This window comes from Castor canadensis, chromosome 4 (genome assembly GCF_047511655.1).
Source record: "Castor canadensis chromosome 4, mCasCan1.hap1v2, whole genome shotgun sequence".
Lineage (NCBI taxonomy): Eukaryota > Metazoa > Chordata > Mammalia > Rodentia > Castoridae > Castor > Castor canadensis.
The window spans coordinates 106,868,594-106,882,784 of NC_133389.1; the positions used below are offsets into that span (position 1 = coordinate 106,868,594).

Consider the following 14,191-nt stretch of genomic DNA (forward strand, 5'->3'; position numbering starts at 1 on the left):
AAACTGTGCTGCATCTGATTTTTATTCAAAAACTTATGCTGAATTCACTACCCACATATAATACGATGTAAATATATTGCATTCCTGGAAAATTCACACTGAAACTCACAGGCCTAAGTACTAAAAGGCAGATGCACTGCTGCTCATGGCACTGAATTCAAATCTGTATATGCTGTATTAGCTTTGTGCCTGTGAATGTTCTGGGTACTTGGAAATCCAAGATGAAGATGAGGACTCTCTCAGCTTTAAGGTTTCTGAGAGAAGTGATGAGAGAGTGATAATCTGTGGAACCAACTAGTGAGAAGTCAAAACCACAAGAGGTGATTTAAACACATTAATAAAAAAGAGCTAAAGAAATGGTCACTTATTATGAACTAAGAATCAGGGAAGGTCCTGCAGAGTGGTGACCCTTGAGCTGGACCTTTGTGATGAGTCAGATTTCTATAGATCAAGATGGCAGCCAAGGGAATCCAGAACCTCATCAATAATGCACATGGGAGAGAATGTGCTCGAGTGTTGGTGGAGTGGGATGAAGCCTCAGAGAGAAGTGCCAGGATTTGACTGAAAAGAATCTGGAGTTGCACAGTGTACACCTAAAGCCAACATAAAATTTGATGCTTAATTCAATAGGAAATAAGAAGAATCTTTGAGGAAATGTAGAACATAATAAATTTGCATTGTATCTTCCTGTTCTAAATGAGATGGAAACACAAAGAAGTTGAACCAAGTTGATGGAGAAAAAATAGAGGAAGGAGAGCAAACAGGTTATACACTTAGAAAAGGGCATTTTCCCTGGGCCTGACTCAACTAGCAGCCCTACTAGTGTCTCTGAGCTTTTCCAGCAAACACAGCTGTAAATTCTAGAAATGCTAAGCATTGAGTTAGAGGGGTTCCTCATCTCCTGAAATCCCTGCATATGTAATGTAGGCTTTCTTGTAACAATAAGGACTTATACCAAACATGTGGCTAAAAATTCTGCCCTTTCTAGTTTGAGAATAGGGCTTTCTGTCTTTAGTTTTTGGTGACAAGAGCTGGTTACACAAGCACAAAAAGTACACTCTGCACCCCCAATTACACTCTGCACTTAAACTAGTAGCTATTCTATTGAAATTCTCAAAGTTATATCCTGCAGAAGAATAATATTCTGTTTTTCTATGCTGCCAGAGAAACAATTCTTTACTTGCTGTTGTTAACAAAGCCAGGAGGAAAAAAAAAAAAACAAAAAAATACAGCAGCTGACAGAATTAGATGCACAAAGTCACTACAAATTTAAGCCCACACCTTCAATCTAAGAAGAAATTGCATAGAGATAAATGTCTCCTTTGAGCTGAGATTTAAGTTACCAAATGCAAAAATGTGGGCATGAGGAAACCTAGCTTTAGCAAAACATTTTGGAGTTTAAGTTGTCCCAAGTTTACATGCACTAGCAGCAACATAGCAGCCAGTACCCCCTGGGAGCACAGGGTCCAGAAATGAAGGTCAGATGTGATTGCTCACTGTATTCTAAACTGATCATTCTTTACTCATAGTACTTTGTTCAGTTCTCAGATGCATTTTACCAGGGATGTCACATGAGGGATGCCTAGGAATTTGGGGTGTTTCGATTATAAAGAGAACCTGTGTAGGGTTTCAGGGGAGGACTCCTGGGGCTAACTCCATCTCCGTGAGTGGGTATACTGGTTCTGCTAGCTCCAGAGGACTTTTGGATTTACAGAGAGAAATATTGTGACATAATACATGAGAAGCACTTTCTAATGGAATTTTCCAGGACAAATGGACTGATTTATGAGAAAGGCTTCTTGTCATGTAAGCAAAGACAAAATAACCTGTTGAGAGGGAGCTCTTGTATGGAATGGAGGCTGGCCTCTTGTCTGTCATCTGTATGTGTGTTATTTGGTGGTACTGTGATTTTAGTCCTTGACCTTAATCTTATACATTAAAAATCTTAAATGTTGACCCTGAACTACAGCTTAAGAACAATATATCATACATAGAAAACAAATTTACTAATGCTTTGCTTTAGCATTAAGAGGAGATACATATATATTTGGTAGATTACTATTCAAAAATTAATGAAAGAAATCTTACGGTTACAGCTGAAATCATTAATCCTTATAATTCATACTCCCTAAATGATAATTTCTATTAAGACTTAACATTTATGATGGTGATTGAGAAATGAAAAAGTTGCTATTTACATGAAGCAAGAAAAAAAATTCTGTATAAAGCTGCCATTTAGTATTATGACCCATGCAATAGATCAATTGATATAAAAAAAGTGTACACGTGTCCAGGAACTGGTATTTGCACTCACCTCACTGTAGTTGATTTTATTCATTCTTGCCAACATAATTTCTGGTGTGTCTGGCATTATGTGGACCTGAGTCTTGTCTTTGTCCCAAGCTTCTGTGTACAAACGCTATCAAAGAAAACATATAAATACATCAGGGAAAAAATGCAGGGTATATTTAATAGGAAATTCAGAACCATGAGAATTTTGTAAATAAAAAAAAGCAAGGTTATGGAATTTTATATACATTTTAAGTAATTAGTTTATAGTGGAAAAATTTATGTCTCCTGATAATCTGAAAATGTTAATAATTGCAAGAAAAGTAAAAGTACTTTTTACGCAAAGACTTTTACAATAAAACACCATTTTATCAAAATCATTAAATAAATATTAAAGTATAAATGACATATCAGATAGATGATAGGCAATATTATAGATTAGAAATAGAGAGAAAGATAGATGAAATAGATATAGGACAGATGTCTTTGTTTCTCTTGTCTGCTGCTCTCAGTTACATTTCATTTTCTTTGATTCAGTTCAGGAACCTCACCTTGGTTCTCTAACTTTTGACCCCTCACCTTGTTCATAGTGATAGCATTATTCTTGGCCAACACTTGTTCCAGAGAATCAGTCACACTGGTAAATTTGAATTTCTCTGGAGGCTGACGATAGATTTTGTCACTCAAAATTTCAGTTGCTTTTTTGCATTTTTCCACCTCTAAAGAGCCAATGGGCACCCAGCCAATGCCTCTCAACCATTGGAGATCTGACTTGTATAAATTCTGTTAACACAAAGAGTAGATAAATATTTATTCCTTCATTTGGAATGCATTTTCATTCAAAGGACAAAAAAAATCAATCAAAAGCACTCTTTAAAATATAGTTTGGTAAGCAGGTAGGATTCAGGCAATGCTCCATTTTGTCTGGACAGATAAAGGACTAACAGTGATAAGGAAGGTAGGCATGCTATTCCTCCCTTGCAGGAGCTGATAAGTTTGGACCCACCTCTCAGTTCACTGATTTCCCACCTTTGCTTGCCCTATCATCCCTAGTACTCACATCGCTCTGGAGGTCATAGGCCTGGCGAGCATGGGTGACATCATTCTGGTCTGGCAGGCACGTCCACTGGTGCAGGTAGTTCTTGTAGTCTATGTCGCTGACTAAGGTCTGGCACTTCTTGGCCAGCACCACCCCCAGCATGTCCACAGGGCTGCTGAACTTGGTCTTCCACTTCTCAAAGTCCTTCTTGTACTCCCTGTCACTCTGGATCTTGGCCACATGCATGGACCACATCATCTTGGGGTCATCATGTATAGCTCTGGCACCAATATGGTGACCAAGTTGCTTACGATAGCCTTCTTTGTACTTGAACTAGAAAAAGAAGATTGCTATTCATCTGTTTTGACCTTTAGTAAAACGCAATTTCTAGGCCTCAATTACCCTTATTCAAGAAAAATAATGGTTTCATTTGAATAAATAATATATAATACATGCATCTTACAAACCACTTAGAAAATAAATAAAATATATATACCCAAAAAAGAAAAATTAAAACATGATTCTACTACTCAGAGCTAACTTTTTGTGGTACATGTGTATGAAAGAGAATTAAGTTAGGATATGAGTCATACATTGTATGGATTTCTGTCTGATTTTTCAGTTATTATATAAGCATTTTTCTGTATCATTAAACATTCTTTTTAAACATGATTTTTAATGGCTATGTATGTTTTATTATATGGGCATACATTAATATTTTAATCATCTGATTATTGATCATTTGTTTTTAAATTATGATACTTTGATATTTCAGAAGAAAAAATTTTATCTCATGGATAAAAGAAATCACAGGATAAAAATTTTTTGAAATGTGAGCAAATCATCTATTAAAGAAAGAAAATATCTGTAGCCAATCACTGGGTGCAAAGAGAACATTTGGTCCACATGGATGTTTGGACTTTGAATAAGGTGTCCTATTTACTCAGTCCTTGTAGATTCATTATTTCACAGGGCACGGATTGGGTTTTGAAGAAACTGTATAATAAGTTTGATGATAAAAAAGAAATACATCGTGTGGAAAAAAATCAAAAAAGATATCTGAACTAGAGTCAAGTATCCAGTGCTTAGGAAAAGGCCATGTTCTGACATGCACATTGCTATGCGCTCAACCAAAGCTAGAACTTAGCTTTAGGGCTGAGAATTTCATTAGCATTATTTAAAATTATTTACTGAAAAAGTAAACTGTTAGCAACTGTTTTAAATTCATATCTTACTCAATCCACTATAAATCCAAGAGAAACAAAGGGATCTTCAAACTGAAGCTAAGGTGAAGAACTCAGGTGTACTTACATCACTTGCAATGTCTCTGGAGGCTTTGGCTGCCTGGATAGGAATAGCATCCAGCCGCATGTCATACCCCTTCCTCTTGGCTTCTTCTAGGCCAAGTTTATATACTTTCTGCAACAGAAAGAAGCGATCATAAATTTGATTTATAAAGTGCATTGTAAGGAAAATATATCACACACCACAAATGTATTGCTTACCTCACTGTAATTAATTTTGTTTTGTTTAGCTAATAAAACTTCAGGGGTGTCTGGCATAATATGGACAGCAGTTTTATCTTTATTCCAAGCTTCTGTATAGAGGTGCTAAAACAAACAAAAAGACATGAAAAGTATGGGTCAGTAAGCAAAAGTCTGACTTTTAATGAGGATAAAGTTTCTCTCTGTGGGCTAGCTTGGTGACACTTGCAGGTTTAGATGTCTGTGTCAGTAAGAAGTATGACACTTACTTGAAATCACTTTACTATCATGGAAAATAATCAATTGTGAATTTTCTTTAATAGAAACAGATTTCAGTGTTTCACAAAAAAAAAAAAAAGTACTTCCCTCATGCAAAGAAAGGGCTTACATGATTCATGGTAATGGCATTGTTTTTTGCCAAAACCATCGGCATGGAGTCCATAAGGCTGGAAAACTTGAATTTATCTGGGTGCTGACGGTAAACATGGTCGCTCAGAATCTGAGTAGCTCTTTTGTTCTTCTCATCCTCGAGAGAACCAGTAGGTATCCAGCCAATGCCTCTGAGCCAGTGAAGATCTGCCTTGTACAAATTCTAAAATTTTAAGTGACAAATCAGTAAATGTAAGCATATGTCCCTAAAGAAATAAAACTTTATATTATATTACATATAAATATACATATATGTGATATTTTAATGATGTTTGAATTCTTGGAAAGTTTTAAAAATTCTAGGTATGAATTATTAATCAAGAAAATCTAATCTGCTTCTAATCTGAATATTACACTGATCTATACAAATTTCAGATTAGAAGCATATTTTGGAAAACACTTAACAGAAGCAAGAGAAGGATTCAATTCTTCAATGGCCTAGCCAGTAATCTAGAGGCTTCCATAAAGGCTGTGGGATTCTGTGGCTCTTTCTTTGTGGCATAATGATAATGGTGCTTCCAGATGTTTGGGTGCCTGGATGGAACATGGGTATTAGTCTAGGGAAAGAGAACTCAGTTGTTTAAAATTGACTCCCTTCACTTTAGGGGAACTTGTAGGAAAGCAGGCACACTATGCAATTAAGGAAAGGAAAATGTTAGACTCACATCACTCTGGAGGTCATAGGCCTGGCGAGCATGGGTGACATCATTCTGGTCCGGCAGGCACGTCCACTGGTGCAGGTAGTTCTTGTAGTCTATGTCACTGACTAAGGTCTGGCACTTCTTGGCCAGCACCACCCCCAGCATGTCCACAGGGCTGCTGAACTTGGTCTTCCACTTCTCAAAGTCCTTCTTGTACTCCCTGTCACTCTGGATCTTGGCCACGTGCATGGACCACACCATCTTGGGGTCATCTTCAATATTCCGGGCTCCAATGTGGTGGCCCAGTTGCTTGCGAAAGCCTTCTTTGTACTTGTACTAAAGAAAAAATAAATGTCTCACTCCTTTACAAACTAGCTGATGTTACCATCTTTGTGGCAAATTGAATGCATATTAATTCCAAATATCTTACTAAGTTTAGAGAGCTTCATGTCTTTTTTTTTTTTTGACAGGAAAGATTACAGGCTAACTTCAGCTACTAATTCTATACATAATAAGCATACCCTCCATTGTGTCCTCATTCTCACTGCATGCCTGGGATAATTTCACTCTGTTTTAATTTGCTACCCCATGGAAGGTTTTGTTCAATTTGAAATTATATTGGGACTGCTTTGAAGTGATAAATTACAATCCAATCAATATCAACATGGGCTAAAGTCTTACTTCACTGGCAATTTCCCGAGATGCTTTTGCTGCCTTGATTGGTATGGCATCAACAGGAAGATCGTAACCTTTCTTCTTCAGCTCTTCATAACCCATTCGGTAGATTTTCTGTTGGGAGATGAAGATCATTTTAGGAAACACCATTCTTCATAAACAACTGCAGCATAATGAATTCAATGTGCTAAATGTTTTAACCATCCATGAGAATGGTGTCTGAGCTCTAGACTACTCAAATGTAATTGTAAATACAGCTACAGATTGCTAATGATTCTGCTTTAAACTTTAAAGCTTTTCGATTACCTAGATGCACAAAATTAAATGTCAGTTCTTCCCAAATACCTATGAGAATGCAACAGAAATTAAGTAATAGAGAAATGAAATGTAATATCATTTAGGTGCTGTTTTCCAATTAACACTGAGTATCCATTTTTCTCCTCTATTGCAGAAAAATTATGCATAAGGAGCTATCACTTCAGTGTGGTCAATGCCTTTTGAAAATGGTGTCTGCCTCATGATTCAGGACCATCCAAAGAAGTATCACCTCTAAGGTAAGATAAGAGTCCTTCCTACTTTTAAAATTTTACTATTTTTAAAATAATGAATTAAAAACCTAACTATAATATTTTTTTCAGATTTGTGGCATAATTAAATAATTGAGAATATAATTTAATTGTACTTTTATCTAGAAAATGAATTGTTTACGATGCCTATTGATCTTGGATCAGTGTTTACATTTTCAATGTTAAGGTCATTCTACTAGAGCTTAGAATTTGCTTTTTGAATATTTAATTGTTTTTGGTGGTACTGGGGTTTGGTCAACTTTTTTTTGTTGTTGTTGCTGGTGGTAGTGTGGTTTGAATTCAGGGCTTTGTGTTTGTGAGACAGGCACTTGACCCCCTGAGCCACTCTACCCATAGTACGGGGGTTTGAATTTAGCCTTGTACTTGTTAGGCAGCTGTTCTACCACCTCAGCCACACACCTATCCCTGAAAATATGTAGTTTTTACATGTACAAATTTCAGGAGATTATGCTAAAATGACAACAAAAATAAAAGTGAACTTCTCCTGCACGGGTTTTGTACGCTCACTCATTCAAAATTTTATTGAATATGCGTCAGTCATGATGCTAGATAAACACTGTAGATACAGTAAGAGTTGTCTCCACCTACAAGGAACATCTGCCCACCGAGGATACAAGGGAGAGTGACATAAAATATTTCATTATGATGAGATGTGCAATAATGAAATGCAAAATCATGAACAAAGAGAACAATCCTCCAACTCTGCATTTTGATGATCAATCTATAAGCCACTAAATAAGGAATCTAAGTCACATGTACTTTGTTAATTAAAATGACTCTCACAACTCCACTGACTGTGGCAATTCTACTGAGCTGTTTAAAAACGCATGCTGTATTTGGAAACTTACATCACTTGTATTAATTAAGTTTGCCTTAGCCAGAATAATGTCAGGTGTGTCAGGCATGATGTGGATTTGGGTCTTGTCCTTGTCCCAAGCTTCTCTATAAAGTATCTGAAATGAGAAAGAAGAGATTTTCAGTGATACTGTTCATGTATGACATAGTTGGCTTCAAATTAGATTATTGAATTCTTATGCATTAAACATAATTGATAACATAAACCAACAACAAAAGCAGAAAACAGATGCAGTTTTCTTGACTTATCTAGGATTTAACCACCTTTCAAATATAGATTATGGATCACCTTTCCAAAGTTATAGTTAATCCTGCCTATAAAAAAATCAATCCAGGTCATTAGAACCTTTGCCAATATTATCAAATGGAGCAGAGTTTTCCTTCTTTTGGGTTATAAAAGTCTTCCTTAGTATTTAATTGGGAGATACCTTTTATCTCCCAATTAGTGAATCTATTTATAGTTATACTATACAATTATCTTAGAGGATAAGTAAAGTGAGAGAGATTTTAGAATTCCCAAAAGGATTGTTTAGGAGTTTATCAAAATTGCTTGGATGTCTGAAGGCCAGGCTTATGTCAGTTTTCAACAGCAGATAAAGGGGATGGAAACAAAAATCTCTGATTTACTGAAGCTAAGGGATGAAAGTTTGAAAAACAGGATATTTACACAGTGTCAGAAAATCTCTCCACAAGATACATATCAATTACAAAGGATAAAAGGATAATTTGACAGTGATGAATCTAGCAATACTACTTTAACCAAGTGGTCAAAGTTAAAATAAACCACATATCTCCGATAAGATTACTAAGGAGGACACAATGTGCGATATCCTAAAAAGAATAATCTGAACCAAATCATAGGACTCACCAGAAGATTCAAACTGAAGGATGATTCTACAAAATAACTGGCCTGTATATTTTACAAATTCAAGAACTTGGTAGTCAAAGAAATAGTTTGGAAATAATTAGGTATATAGGAGACTAAAATATGGCAAGTGAATTCAATATATGGATGATCTTGGATTGGATGCCAAACCAGGGAAACTTTTTTTTTAACTATAAAGGACATTAGTGGTAAAATTGAGTACATTCTGTAAACTAATATTGTGTCAACATTAATTTCATGATTTTTATTATTCTACTGTGGTTACGTAAAAGACTGTTCTTATTTACAAGACAGCCACACTGGAGTATTTAGGGGTAATATGGCAATTTACTTTCTCATAAGTATAGATATGGAAAAGAGAAAGAAAAGGGATGAAGAGAAAGAAAGAACACAAATGTGTAAAACTGTTTGCATAATCTGGGTTAAAAATATATAACCTATACTGTTTTTAAACATTCATGTATGCCTGAAATTATTCCAATATGATTTTTAAAGTTTCATTGACACCCTGACTTGTCAGTTTCCCTTTGAGATGTATAGCATGAGATGTTTGATGTTGGCATTTTTCTTCTTTTTGAACTTGCTTACTTCAGTGCATGCAGTCCAGAGAAGCTAATTAAGACCTTCAGGGCCAAAACAAAGCAAGGCTCATTAACTTTCACATGCATTTATCCCAGTTTTGCCTAAGAAAAACCTTTCTCAACTTTGTAACTATTGGTGTTGTACATTGGATGATTCTTTGTTATAGAGGGCTGTTTTGTGCATTGTGGGATTTTTAGCAGCATCCCTGGTTTCTATCCACTAGAGGCCAGTAGCATGCCACCTCCAAGCTGCAATAAGCAAAAATGTTTCTAGACATTGTCAAATGCCTCCTATGGGAGGCATTCCCTGCTGAGAATGACTAAACTAGACTATTGCTTCAGTGGCATGTGTACTTTTATCCTATGTAACTAGAAAAATACTAATATTGTTTATATTGGGATAGCTGTATCTTTCTACTCAAAAAAAGAGATGGCCGGCTCAAGGACCCTAGCTGGTTATGGTTTTGCCTGGGTGTTCTGAGGCCTGAGGGGATCAAAATTCCAGCATCTCTGTAACTATGGCACATTGTTGGAGATATATCAATCAACTTTATGATCTAGGGTTTCTCTCTTGGTCACGTTATTAGTTCAGAGCTCTTTCTCTCACTTCATGGAGGGAAAAGAAACTAGGATTCCAAAAAAGAGAAATCTTTTGCATAAATTTATGCTTTAGCAGTCAATCTGCTAGGTTCAAATCATCATCATAAAAACCAAAAGAGAAGAAATGGATACTTAGACATTCATTATGAAGCTGACAGGCCAGATTCCCTTCTCTGCACAATTGTAAGAAGTTTGTGAGGGGTTGATTAGGAAGAGAAGAATTCTAGTTTATTAATGCTTACTATGAGCTGAATATGGGCTTCCATATATTAATTACATTCAAACTCCTAATACATAGAATATTATGTAATGTCTATATTTAGGTCCTCTTTCGACACAACAGTTATTATTTTATAACTATTTAAACCTTCATACTGGTTCTGGAATCTCAGTGTGCATAATTCACCTTTCTTTAATGTACAGGATCAGGCTTTTTAGTTGAGTAGTGGTGAGTAATCTTCCCTTCTCTGCACAAAATTATTCTACACTGCCATCTTTCATTTATTTTATTCAATAAATATTTGCTGAACACCTCTTGCATGCCTGTGCTCATGTTAGTGCTGGAGAATAAAGTAATTTGAAGATTGAATATAGACTTACTTATTGTGCTATGGTAGTATCATTTTATCTTGATTCAGCTAAACTAAATACATTATGATCATTTGACAGAAAATACACTTTTTTGGGAGGGGGTGTTTTGAGACAGGGTCTTGCTATGTAGCCCAGACTGGTCTTGAAATTGTGATCATTCTGTGTCAGCTTCCCAAGTGCTGTGTGGGTCACTACGTGTGGCAGAAAATATATCCTTTATAACATTTCCATTGTGCCTAGATAAGGTACTCAGAATCTCTCCTCTTCATATAGTCTATCCCAACCAAAAATAAAGTTAAATCTTTAACGCACTCAAGCTTCAAAGAAAAAAAGTTTGCTCAATAAGTTTTTCATTATATTCTGATTAAATAAATAAGCAAATTTGGGGTGACTAAAATTGGCACTAATATTATTTAACAAACCAATATAAAACATCATGCTGCTCTTACGAAGTGCAGTAATCCTCTGCTATTCTACTCGTTTATTAAGCAAATGTTATTGAGCAAAAGCCAAGAAGTAAGCACTGTGATTGTATTTTACTAATTTCTAAAGAGTTACTCACATCACTCCTATTTTTGGCATTTGTTTTTGCCAGAATTATGTCCATGGCATCAGGAATGCTGGTGAACTTGTTTCTGTCTGGAGGCTGACGATATTTCTTTTCACTGATGATTTCTGAAGCCCGTTTGTTCTTTTCTGATTCCAGAGAACCTAGGGGATTCCATCCTATGCCTTTCAGCCACTCAAGGTCAGACTTATACATATTCTGTGAAAGGACAAAGTAAGCCATCAAAATCCCATCCTTACCTGGGCCCTTCTCTTAAGTGACTTCATATTACAAAGAGCTGTATTTAAATGTTTCAATGATAATTCTTCTTTCTAATTTCTGCTTTTCCACAAGTAAATGGCTACTAATATGAAACATGAACTATCATATCAACCACTGAAATTAATAGACACTCACCTCACTTTGTAGTTCATATACTTTTTTAGCTTGGATGACATCATTCTGGTCAGGAAGGCACGTCCACTGATGTAAGTAGTTCCTGTAGTCCACATCACTAACCAACTCCTGACATTTCTTGGCCAGCACCACTCCCAACATGTCCACTGGGCTGGTGTACTTGGTTTTCCACTTTTCAAAGTCCTTCTTGTATTCTCTTTCACTCTGCATTTTGGCTACATTCATAGACAACACAAGCTTTGGGTCATCTTCCACACTCCGGAATCCAATATGGTGTCCAAGTTGTTTACGGTAGCCTTGTTTGTATTTAAACTGAAATCGGAGGAAACCCAGTTAATTTATTAACACAAAGAAAGGCCAAGTTAACCTCAATTTGCTTTGTTTTTATATTTATCTCCCAAACTGAAAGGAGAGGAGGATGTCTATGTTAACTTAGAAAATGTTTTCTTGTTTAAGTAAGCCCTTTTAAGTGGAGGCTTCCAAAGAAACCTAATGTAATTGAGTATTAAGAGAAGTCATCATGAGAAATTAATTCCAACTAGAGGCAGAAATATGTGCTAGACATCGTGTGACCTTAGGAAACATTTAATAAAATCATTGTATTATTCTTATGGGAATGATAATCTTATGGAAAAAATGGCAGAAAAATTGGGAAGGTATATGACTTGGTGAACAGGTTTAAAAGTGTAGATTAATTCATTCAATAGCAGGAGTTTTAGTGGTTTGTCATATGGTTATATCATGATACCCAACTTCATTGCTATGCATACTAAGACTACTCAGCACCATAAGTAGCTGAACTCTCAATATGGACTATCTGAAAAAATTGCCTATAAAAATAGTGCCATAAATTCTGCATGGAGCACAGATAAGTGCATATCAGAAGCTCATTTACTCTATAAACCTAACTTTTGAGATACTCTATTTTATTACCATATTATGGTTGTACTGGGTATAATTGTGACATTTTTAGATGTTCTTACAATGTATCGTACTTAAATAATCCCCTCTCCCCCCATTTCTGGAATAGTTTCAACAGGTCTCATTTTTCCATTTTCATACATGAGTACATAATATTTCTACCATATTTCTACCCTCCTACACCCTTTCCTTATATCCTCCCCCTCCCACTAGTATCAACCCTCAAACAGGACCTGTTTTATCATCCTGTTCTATGTTTTTGAAAAAAGACATTTTTGTTTGTTTAAGATACCTATACAGGAAGTTTCATTGTGATATTTCCACATATTACAACCTGAATTGGTTAACACCCTATATTTTTCTCCTTCCTACCTTAGTCCCTTTCTAATGGTGATTTCAACAGATATAAAAATTGAGATACTCTATTTTAAGAAGAGTTAAAAAAAAACAGAATAAACCATTAATTGAATGGACTACTCAAAGAAGACTGAAGAATTTATAAAACTGAATTTTGGATAAATAAAGAGGATAGAAAAAGATGAAGGGAACATTACATTCTGGAAACTAAAAATAGTTATCCACATTAAATCATCTGAGCCACATAAATACATCCTGTACAAGTCAAACTATTACTTACATCACTAGCAATGTCTCTTGAAGACTTGGCCAGCTGTACAGAAATTGCATCAACTGGGAGATCATAGCCTTTCTTCAAAGCTTCTTCCCATCCAAGTTTATAGAGTTTCTAAAAATTAAAGAACTTTCCTTTAGCATTATTCATTCTATATTAAAAATCCCAGTAGACTATTAAGTCAAAGTTTACATAAAGAGTGGATATCAGATTTTAACATCATCTACCTTATCTTTAAAGATAAGGATAAAGACAAAACAGGCTGTTTGATAGTATAGAAAAACTCCTAGCTTAGCATTGGTGGCCTGGCTCGGATTCTATTTTCACTGACTCTGAGATTCCCTGGTGGTGTATTTGAACATTATCCAGCAACAAGATAGCCATATCAGGTTTATCAGATACTTTTCTTCCTGCTGTTAACTACAGTTACCCTCATCTGCTTTGCATACTAGTATTATGATAATAAAAAAAGTAAATCAGATCACAAAATTTTACTTATGTGATAAAATAGATGAAATGCCTTTTATGTTTCAATAAACAAGTTAAACTTTCTGTGTCAAATTCATTGAATGGATGTAGTTAAAATCTGGGCAGTAATGAAATCAGCAAATAGTCATCTGGTACATTCCACATGCTAGGTACTGTGCTGAGAGCCTTACATGGAATCACTCATTTGGTCCTCATGACAATTCAATGTCATGGACACCTTTATGGTCCTAATTTCAGGAATGAACATACTGAGGTTTAGCCGGGTATGTGATTTGCCCAATATTAAACAACTGATAATGCCAAGGCCAAAATTCATACTAGGTTCATTTGATGCATTTTTTTTGTTTCAATAATTGCTTATTGATTTCCTACCTCATACGAGACAGAGATAAAATAGGCACAGTTCCTGCCTCCTGAAACCTACAGCTGGAGTTGCAGCCCTTGCTCTTAATGACCTCTTGCAGCCTCCAAGGCTCCCCACTTCGCACCATTCCCTTCCATTGCCTCAGCTTCTACATCAGTTATTCAC

General features: G+C 35.7%; 1 protein-coding gene across 45 annotated transcripts in view; it reads right to left on the bottom strand.

Annotated features, from left to right (window-relative positions):
* Neb (nebulin) overlaps positions 1-14,191 on the bottom strand; it is a 202,863-nt gene that overhangs the window by 124,182 nt on the left and 64,490 nt on the right. For 44 of the 45 annotated variants that reach the window (XM_074070748.1, XM_074070741.1, XM_074070777.1 and 41 more), the window contains 12 exons: positions 13,180-13,287; positions 11,622-11,933; positions 11,220-11,423; positions 7,993-8,097; positions 6,564-6,671; positions 5,907-6,218; positions 5,201-5,404; positions 4,834-4,938; positions 4,640-4,747; positions 3,350-3,661; positions 2,869-3,072; positions 2,315-2,419 (listed from right to left, as the gene is read on the bottom strand). In XM_074070748.1, coding sequence (XP_073926849.1) covers positions 2,315-2,419; positions 2,869-3,072; positions 3,350-3,661; positions 4,640-4,747; positions 4,834-4,938; positions 5,201-5,404; positions 5,907-6,218; positions 6,564-6,671; positions 7,993-8,097; positions 11,220-11,423; positions 11,622-11,933; positions 13,180-13,287 — 2,187 coding nt within the window. The remainder of the gene's footprint in view (positions 1-2,314; positions 2,420-2,868; positions 3,073-3,349; positions 3,662-4,639; positions 4,748-4,833; positions 4,939-5,200; positions 5,405-5,906; positions 6,219-6,563; positions 6,672-7,992; positions 8,098-11,219; positions 11,424-11,621; positions 11,934-13,179; positions 13,288-14,191) is intronic. The other variant, XM_074070778.1, reaches the window with a different exon arrangement.